The 9,520-nt window shown below is 44.0% G+C and overlaps 1 protein-coding gene across 1 annotated transcript; it reads left to right on the top strand.

Annotated features, from left to right (window-relative positions):
* The first annotated feature begins 5,770 nt into the window (after window positions 1-5,770).
* LOC138868347 (uncharacterized protein At3g49055-like) lies at window positions 5,771-8,583 on the top strand. The gene is made up of 4 exons (XM_070145898.1): window positions 5,771-6,060; window positions 7,532-7,598; window positions 7,853-8,023; window positions 8,170-8,583. The coding sequence occupies exons 1-4, from the start codon at window positions 5,771-5,773 to the stop codon at window positions 8,581-8,583; spliced, it is 942 nt and encodes a 313-aa protein (XP_070001999.1).
* Window positions 8,584-9,520: the final 937 nt, after the last annotated feature.

Below are 9,520 nucleotides of genomic sequence, written 5' to 3'. Positions count from 1 at the left end.
GCTTGAATCTAGCAAAAAATAACGAGATAGTATCAATAAAAGCTATAGGAAATTATTCTAAATGATAAAGTTAAGATCTTTAACCAAAATCAAAAAGTCAACCCTGGGACCATGCCTAGGAACCCAATTTTTTTTACAAAATCCGAACATCCATTCAACAACGAGTCCAACCATACCAAAATCATCCAATTACGACCACAATTCAACTCTCAAATCCCAAAATCTTATTCTCGTATCCCTAGTCCAAAATCCCCAAATTTTCACCCAAAAAATACATAATCTATGTGGGAAAATCAATGGGTATTCAATATCACTGGATAAAAGTGATCAAACGTAGCTTACCTCTTGATTTGTAGTGAAATCCCTCACAAATATCGTCCTTGGCTGAGCTCCCTGATAAGTGGGTATTTTACCAACTTATCTCGTCTTTAAATTTAAATTTTTGCTATGTTTGGTTAAAGAATCATGTGTTTATTGTCATTACTTCTATTTTATATGTTGTATGTGATTTAAAAGTGATGGTGAAGAAACCAAGTGAAAACGAGTCAAAAAGCAGCTAAAATGGACAATGGAAATTTGCCCAGTCATTTACCCTTCGCGAATGCGAAGAAGCAGAAAGCCAGACCTTCGTGAACACGAAGCAGAAGAACCCAAACCTTCGCGAACATGAAGGGTCTATCGCGAAGGCGAAGTTGAAGGAAATAAACCTTCGCGAACGCGAAGGTGTAGTCGCGAACGCGAAGAAGAAACTGGGCGGAAAAATTGGGCAGTTCTGAAATTTCACGATTTTGACCCCCAAACCATTTAATACACAAACCATATCATTTGTAAAACACCTTTGGCTTATTTTTAGTCCTCATGACTAGATAAAACAAGTTTAGAAGCTAGAGTTTTTGCACATACATTTGGGTTTTGTAGATTTAAAGATTTTGGTTAAGAATTTCTTACTCATTTGTACTAATTTCATTTCCTTGCTTTGTATTTAATATCTAAGTGTGTAGTATTTATTTCAACACTTAAATCTTGTTTATGGAAATATTCACGATTAAAGTGTGGATTAAATATCTTGTTGTGCTTATGTATTGAATGATTTTTTATCTTTTATGAAGTGAGTTATTGTTTATTTAATTATTCTTGTTCTTTAATGTTTCCAAAGGGATTAGCTAACCCTAGGACTCGCCCATTAACTTCGAATTAATTTTGAGAATAGTTATTTGGGGTTGGGAAAGATTAATTAACAAGAACTTGAGACTTTAACCCTTATTTTATAGATTCTACCTAGAGATATGATTGAACTACTTGTAGCCATAATTGGGTGTGCTTAATCTCCTAATTATTTTAGGGATAGTTCAATTAGGAAGTCTTGTTAGTCTTTGGAAGAAACTAATATAAAATTATTACCCGTGGCTAATTAACATTAACTCGATAATATTTGTAAGATCATTAAATACATTGGATCGTTACTTGAGTGTAATTCCCCTTGTATCCATACTTGCAGCCATTGATTATTTTACTTGCTTTCTAGGTTAGTTTATATTTCCTTATTTAGCTATAATATTTTCTAAAAATAATTCTAAGTGTTTGGCATTGCATAACAAGTGATAATTCTCTTACATTCCTAATTGCCTACATATTGTTCTTTGTGGGATTTGACCCCGACTCATAGTTGGATAAATTATATTGCATGAGATCGTGTCCATTTACTTTTTAGTAGTGGATTTGGACGTCATCAAAATTGGCGCTGTTGCCGGGGAACAATTTGGCATAATTTAGGTTGTTTGAGAAATAAGCGTAAGTGCTTTAGTCCAACTTGTGAATATTTGTGTAATTAATTTTTCTTACTTTGGTCTATTTTCTTGTTCTTTCTTGATTATTTTCTTAGTTTTAAAAAATGGCATCATATAATGATAATTGGTCAGATGGTAGTTGTTCATACTTTGATAACCCTTGTTCTTATTGTGGAGGACCACACTTATGGCAAAATTATTTAAATTCTCCAGGGGTGAATTGTGCGCACAATCTCAAACTAATAAGTGGAGTATTTGTGATAAGTGTGGTTGTCAAAATGGTCATTGGGAGTATTATACTTATTTTTCCTTCTCTTCCCCAAGCCTCCGCTATGATGATTCTACTTTTTGTGATGATTCTACTTTTTGTGATGAAATTTATAGGGATATGGAGGTGGAAGAAATGAGGCATGGTTAAAAGGGAGAGTTCAAGCTCATGTTAGAATGCCTAATTGAAGGAGGAAACAAAGAGCAAAGTGCCTTGGAGGAGCTTTTGGAAAATAGTCTCCAAAATGACTTGGCGCTTGAAAGGTTGCATTCACAAATGGGAGAAATACTTGAAGCTTTAGAGGTCCAAAAAGCCTTGGAAGTTAATTATAGCCAAGAATCTTCCTTAGATGTGGAAGCCAAAACTCCTTCCTTGGCACTTGATCAAAACCAAGAAGAACTCTCAAATGCACAAAATGAGAAGATGATGTTCATGTTGGAGACCATTCTTGAAAATGAGGAGAAGCACAACTTTGCACTCGAGGACTTGAAATAAGGCTTGACTCAAAATGATGAATATATCCGTACTTTGGAATATTGTTTACCGTAAAAATGGTAATAACAATTAAATTTATAAATGGGATTCTAAAAATACGTGATCTATTCCCGAGCTGGTTGTTAGAGCAGTTGATGCTAATAATATAGAATTTAATGATGAAATGCAAACTAAAATGAGATAGTAATCGAACCGAGGGACCTGCTGCCCGGATATAGGTCTGGTCGATGGGGGCCTCGGGGTCGATGCCAGGGTCGAGTTCGAGCTATCGGGGATAGTCGAGAATGGGAAAATAGTTGAGGATATAATTAAACAAGGCTCTTTACGGCCAATACTAAACTATATGATTAAGAACAAGTAAGAGAATGATGGATGTAAAGGTGGCCTCAGTCTAGTGAGAACAAGCAATTTAGAAAGAAAAGAGAGAGAGAGAGAGAGAGATATTATTGCACGTGTGGAGAAAATGGAGCAACATCAGCCCTTTACAAAATGGCATGGATTCCCCTTATATATGAGAGGGAATACCATATAGTACAAAGTGTATTGAATGTAAATACATGGGCATGTGAAAGCTAGGCATGGTACTGGTGTCTATTGACTCTAGCCGCTTGCCTCGGGAATCCCCCATCTTCGGAACCTTCGTTGGGTCGCGAACAGATTCCTTATCCTCGGAATCTCTACAGGGTCGCAGACGATCCTCAAGGGAGGGAGCTCGATCGTAATCCTACAGCCTCGAGATACTGACATGACTTCCCGAATGTACCTTAATGGCGGGAAATAGACCCCCCTGATTTCACCGCATACAGATAGTCTCCGCGTTTCCTAGAACAAAGTAATAGGAAACGATATTGAATCGTCCTCTCGAGGTCATTATTGCCATGATGTCAATCGTATAATAGCATTAAATTCCATGCCCCAAAGAACCGTGCAGGGCCACCGTCAGATGCGGTAATCGAGAAACCCATGAACTGCCATCGGTTCGCCTCATCTGCTTCCCCATCGATTCCTATAAATGCAGCGGTTGCTAGATACTTCCCATCTTCACCCTTCTTACAAGCCTGCGAGTCAAAAATTTGTTATTTGAACTTCTTTCCTCTTTTCACAGAAGGGTTTCTACTATTTTACATGGCTAGGACTTCTAGGACAGTTCTCCGACGAAACGATACTGCATCGTCGTCCCGATTACCTGAGGGAGAAAATAGATCGGTTCCCAATTTAGAGAATGTACCCCACCCGATCTTGACATGTCGAAGGATTTTGATATCGAGACTCCCTCATCTATGCCGGGCTGGTATGAGCACGTGTCTCGATACATTAGCGTCATGACCGATGTTAGCAGGGTGAAGGAGGATTACCGATGGAGCAAGGCAGTTGAGGTAGAGATTCCCGGCCGCAATGATAATATTACTGACTTCAAGGCTGGCTTACTTTATATATACACTTACCCATTCACCCTTGGCCCCGATAAATCCATCGAATCTCCTCCCTTGGAAATCGACCAGATTATTCTTGACTTCTGCGCCCGATACCAGGTGACACTTGGTCAAATCTACCCATCCTTTTGGAGGATAGTGTTAATGCTTAGACATTTCACCGAAGGGGTTGAAGGTGAGGTTTTTACCCTTAATCATCTTATCTTACTGTACCTCCCTCCACTGTATCGAGGCTTAATCAAGCTCCGCAATCAATCCGAAAAATCATTTTTCACGAGCATTGATGAGGGGAAGGACCGAGGATGGATGAGCAGGTTTATCCGAATAAGGACCTCGGACATCATCCCGGCCTGGAGAATGCCCTTTCTGGAGCAGTGGAATGCCCGACGTAAGCGAATTTTCCTTTAACCGCTTCTCGACTACTCTTTTGTTCATCACAATAACCTCTTTGTGCTTTTGCAGTCGATGCTTGGCATCCGGAGGTGGTCCCAGATTTGTCGGGATAGATCAGGCGTTTGAGCGAGAAGTTCTAGTACCGCGTTTGCTCTTGGACCGTCCTGGCTAAGGAGCGTTGGGTGGCCAAGAATCACGGTGAGGTTCCTTTACCGCCTATGCTTCACATTTTGTGTTTCCTTCCGAGCCCTTAGCGAAAACGTATCACGGTTATTGTGCTGGTGCAGGTCTTGGCAAGAGTATGAAGATGAGACCGCCCCATGACGGTGAAGTAGAGGCCTTGGAGCCTAGTATGAACAAGAAAAGGAAAAGCAGGGCAGCCATTGCCCGACCTGATGGGACTGCTGCTCTAACCTCTAGGTCGAATCCTGATATCGAATGGGAGGACGATGATGGAAATCCATTGAATAGGAGAACAAGGTCCAGTGCGAGGGATTTGCAGGTGCCCCGATCGGAGGCTGCTAAGTCCAAAACAGCTGGCTCCACCCGGGCTAGTGAGCCGAGGGTCCTTGAAGAGGACGCCAACATAGCTTTCAATTGCATGGTATATATATATAGGATTCGGTGTAGATTCTTCTAGGAGGACCGTTGGCGTTGATCCTGAGGGACTGGAGCTCGGGGCCTTCCATGAACGTGGGTTTCCACTTGGAGAAATTGGCGAAACGAACGACTACATTTTGAACTTTCCAGTTTCATCAGGGGAGCTAAGGGATGCCGAAAGGATGATCGGCGTCACAGCTGGGACTCCTCCCAAAGGGGGAGATTTTATTGCCAACATTTTTGATGGCGTAATCGACAGGGCTGATCTTGATATTTCTGGCACCGTTAAAGCAGCATAGAAGTCCATGCAACAGGTGATAGTTTTCCCTTGCGTATTTGTTTTCGTTCTCAGGCGTTATTTGTCGTCTTTATTAACTTTCCCATTGTGCCGCAGTGTAAGGAGATGTATGACCATGCCATTCTTCGGCTCTGCGGGAACATTTTTGCCACGAAAAGGAGCGTAAGAACATTGTTTCGAAGCTACAGGACTCGGAGGCTCGTTCTGCCTGGGGAGATAAAGAGTTAGGAGAACTTTAAGCCGCTTTGGACACAGAGCTCCGGGAGAAGGCCGCTCTTGCTGCTCATGTACTCTGCCTCTCTCATACCCACCTTTTTACCCCGTATTCACACATGTTTTGGATTCATATATTCATCGACTTGCCCTTATCCCGTAGGTCGAGCAGAGTGACTCGCAGATTAGTCAGTTGAAAGCGAAGATCTCCGGGCCGAAAGAGCGAAACAAGATTGTGGTCGGGGAATTGGTGAAATCCCAAGATCTTCTCACGGACACTCGCATGGAAATTGTTACTTTGGTCGCGGCTAAGTTTAAGGTCGAACGAGATGCTACTGCTTATAAGGAGGATGCGACCATAGCGCATACAATGTTTCGTGACATGTCCATGGCAGCTGAGCAGAAACTAATTCGAGCTGTTGAGCATGCCAAAGTGGAGGCGAAGAGGGAGACCCTGGAAGAGCTCGAGGCCAGAGGCTTCAAGCTGTCTGCCGATCTGGAGGAGGCTCGTGCAGAGGGAAGATTTGCGCTCTTGATTTCCCCTGATAAGGGTGAAGATGATAGTGGCGAGGAGTAGTCTCCGAGCCCTTTTTGTATGCCTTCCTTTTTGCCTCATGTGTTCCCCCCCCTCCTTCGAGAAACAAATAGTGTAAAGATGTTTCTTCTCTTTGCCAATGTATAAAAGGAGCTTTTATTTGTCAGCCCTTCTCTCTGCTTTTTTGTTTTTGCATTCCAGCATCGGCCCTTCGGGGCCTTTTTGTGGGACAAACCAGGGGCCCCGAGACTAGCCAAGTCTCGAGGTTGAATCGATAGCTCCTCCAGAACTGATATTTATGATGTTGGGGATCTCCCGAGGTCCCTTAATTTTATAAGTTATGTGGGAGCCTGGAATGAATCTGCCAGTACACTCCCCAAGAAGAAGGTGACGTTAACGCGACCAGAATTAATTGGCTCTCTTGGGAAATGTGCAGTTGTCGCTTAGCCTTTATATATTTGCTCATCCGCCCCTTATGCGGCAATTTTGGAGTTCTTGATAAGCATATCTCCTCTGCAGAGCCTGGCGCTTTGTGTTAGTCCTTCCGCTTCCCTGCTTCAGAAAGTTTTTGCCTGGATCCTCATCTTCTTCCCCTTATTCTGCTGTAATCATGGCCGCTGCTTCGACGCCTAATCCTCGGACGAAAGGGAGTCCCTTCTGTGCTCCTCCTTTAGTTGGTGCCAGTGGCTCTCCCCCGATATCGGGAGAGCGAGACTCGGGTTACCTTTCCTCGAAGAGGGCTGTCACACCAGGGAGGCCTCCCAATATTCTGGGCCATTGAGAGCATGTGTCGAAGATTATCTCATCGGTGAGGGAGGAAAACCTTGAGATGATCAGGAAAGAATGCGGATGGGGAAGGGCGTATTTTTGCAAGCACCTTTCCCCGAGGAGAGTGTCATGACTTACTCTTACGCCGGGTTCCCCGGACCGGGTCGTGTTTGATTTTTGTAGAAGATATCAAGCAACGTTGGTGCAAGTTTATCCCTTTCTTTGGAGAATAGTGCAGTCAATGAGATATTTTGTTGACAAGGCTGGGATAGAATTCACCCTTGGCTACCTCGTGAGGTTGTATCGGCCATTGCGCTATCGGGGCCTAATTGCTCTTCAACGTAGATCCACATAAGCTCCTGTGATCGACAGTGAGGAGGATGAGGACCGCAGATGGATGAATCAGTTCATTCGAATCCGGACGACCAATGTTATCCCTGGAGAATTTTTGTCGTTCCCTGAGAAGCGGAACTTCACACGTAAGTGATTCATTTGAACTGTCTTTATCTCAACATGGGGTTGGCCCCCTAATAATATCTTTCTATTTATTGTTTATAGCGAGGTCCCTGATTTAGCCGAATGGTCTCGTAGGCTAGCAACTTGCTTGAGCTACGATAGGCACCGGTGGCGAGATCTATCAAAAGGGAGATGGGAGGCAAAACATAGTGGTAAGTTCCTGGCGTTCTGCCCCCCTAAGAGGTGGCTTCCTTCTTGCTGGCTCATCTAATTTATCTGCTACAGGTGCCGTGAGTCCTTTCAAAGTGAGGACGAGTTCCCCAAGGTAGGAGGAGAGATTACTGGCCCTAGGGTCAAGGAACGCCGGTAAAAGGAAAGATGCCCCGGTGTGCGAGAAGGCTAGTGGTGAGGCACCTTTTTTGCAGCGGTTAAGGGGAAGAGATTCGGCCGAGTAGCAACCTTCCGGGATTGGTGCATCATTGGACATTGCTTCGACCTTCGGCGAGGCTCAACGCTTTGGCCTTATGGTGAGTTTCGGCCGCTGTAAAGATGTTCTGGCCGTGCACTCCTCTCTTTTCTTTTTATTTATCTGGATTTATCTCTCAGGCTTTTGCTAGGCTCAAAGCCGAACTGCTTCATTGCGAGGCCCCATTGCGGGATGCTCGAGATAGGGAGAAATCCCTCAAACTTCTTTGTGCGGCAAAGGAAAGCGAGCTCGTCTCTTTATGTCATGAGGTGGACCGGAGTCAGGCCCGGGAGGCCCTCTTGGAGAAACAGGTATCCTGCATCTCGCACTGGCCTGTATTCCCTTTTTGTCTCGCCGACTTGACGTGTTGCTGTTTCAGTTGAAGGATAAGGCGGATTAGCTGGAACAACTCTGAGGTGATGTTGGCAAAGCCAAACATGAATTCATCAAGCTGCAGGAACATGTGAATGCCTATTCTGAGGCCAAAGAGAGGGCTCAGGCCGGGGCTTTCGCTCTTGAGGCACAAATTCAGGCCGCCCGTGAAAATGATTCTGTTCGGGCGAAGATGATCCTAAGACTCTCATCCGAGATTTCAAGGGCGAAAACTGAGGTGGTGAATGTCCGGGCCAAGGTTGTGATGAATAAAACCAGGGCGGGACAAAAAATGGCGGCTTATTCAAGAAGCACTGCCACTGCTAAAGCTGAGCTGAAGAAGACCCTTGATCGTAACAATATCAAGGAGTACGAGAGGTGCAGATCCCGGAGGGAAATCTTTGAGGAGATTCATGGCAGGGGCTTTGATCTCTCGGGGGAGATCAAGCAAGCCAAAGGAGAGGAGTACGATGCCAAGTTCCTATTGTCCGATGTTTAGGATGATGAGGAGGAGACCGCCGGGCTATAACCACCGGAAAAAAGTGGAATGACCATTCCCTGCCTTCTTTGTTGTGTATATATAGCTTTCATTATATGACGTAGGCTGAAATCGCGCTCCGTTGTCAATATGTAGAAATAAGAGGGGGAACCCCGCAACTTGTATCTTCTATATTTCTGCTTGTTGGAGTTTCAATTGGGTCGATTCGACCCCGGATTTTCCCTTAGGCTTGCGTGCTTTAACCGTCTTCGGGTTTAGTCTCCAAGTCGGGATCCGAATCAAGCTTAATTTACCCACGAGTTTTGCGTTTGTTTGGGCTGGCGATGATGATTTTTATTTCTTGCCTTTGGGCATTTGGCTGTTTCAACTATTTTGGGTCCAATCTCCGAGTCGCGTTGCGATTCGAGCTTTAATTGACCCTAAAGTCCTTTCCTGTGTGTATGGGTGGGAAACGATGTCCTTTTGTGCTTCGGGTCGAAGTAACCTGACAGGCATGGTCCGAAGGCTCATTTAACTGGTCGACATTGGCATTTATACTGTGCCCTTAGGCATGTTGCAGTTTAACTATTTTAGGTCTAGTCTCCGAGTCACATTGCGACTCGAGCTTTAATTTACCCTTAAGTATTTTTCAGATTGGTGATAGTGCCTCTTACGCTGTTTATGTCGTTGAGACCTTTCAATATGTGGCTCGGAGGCTTGCATAGTTAACTATTTGGATTCGGTCTCCGAATCGGGTTATAATTCGAGCTCATTTTAATCCTCAAGTTGTCAATTTTTAAGTTGGCGACAATGGCTCTTACACTGTTTGGTCGTAAAGACCTTTCAATGTGCGGCCCGAAGGCTCGTTTGGCTGGCGATAATAGCTCTTACACTGTTTTGCCCGTAGGCTTTGTTTTCTGCTCGTTAAGGTCTTTTCAAATAATTTTGCCTAACTCGT

The sequence above is a fragment of the Nicotiana sylvestris genome, chromosome 5 (assembly GCF_000393655.2).
Source record: "Nicotiana sylvestris chromosome 5, ASM39365v2, whole genome shotgun sequence".
In the NCBI taxonomy this organism is placed as follows: Eukaryota; Viridiplantae; Streptophyta; class Magnoliopsida; order Solanales; family Solanaceae; genus Nicotiana; species Nicotiana sylvestris.
The sequence above is the reverse complement of the archived record's forward strand: the minus strand, read 5'-3'. Positions and strand labels throughout refer to the sequence as shown.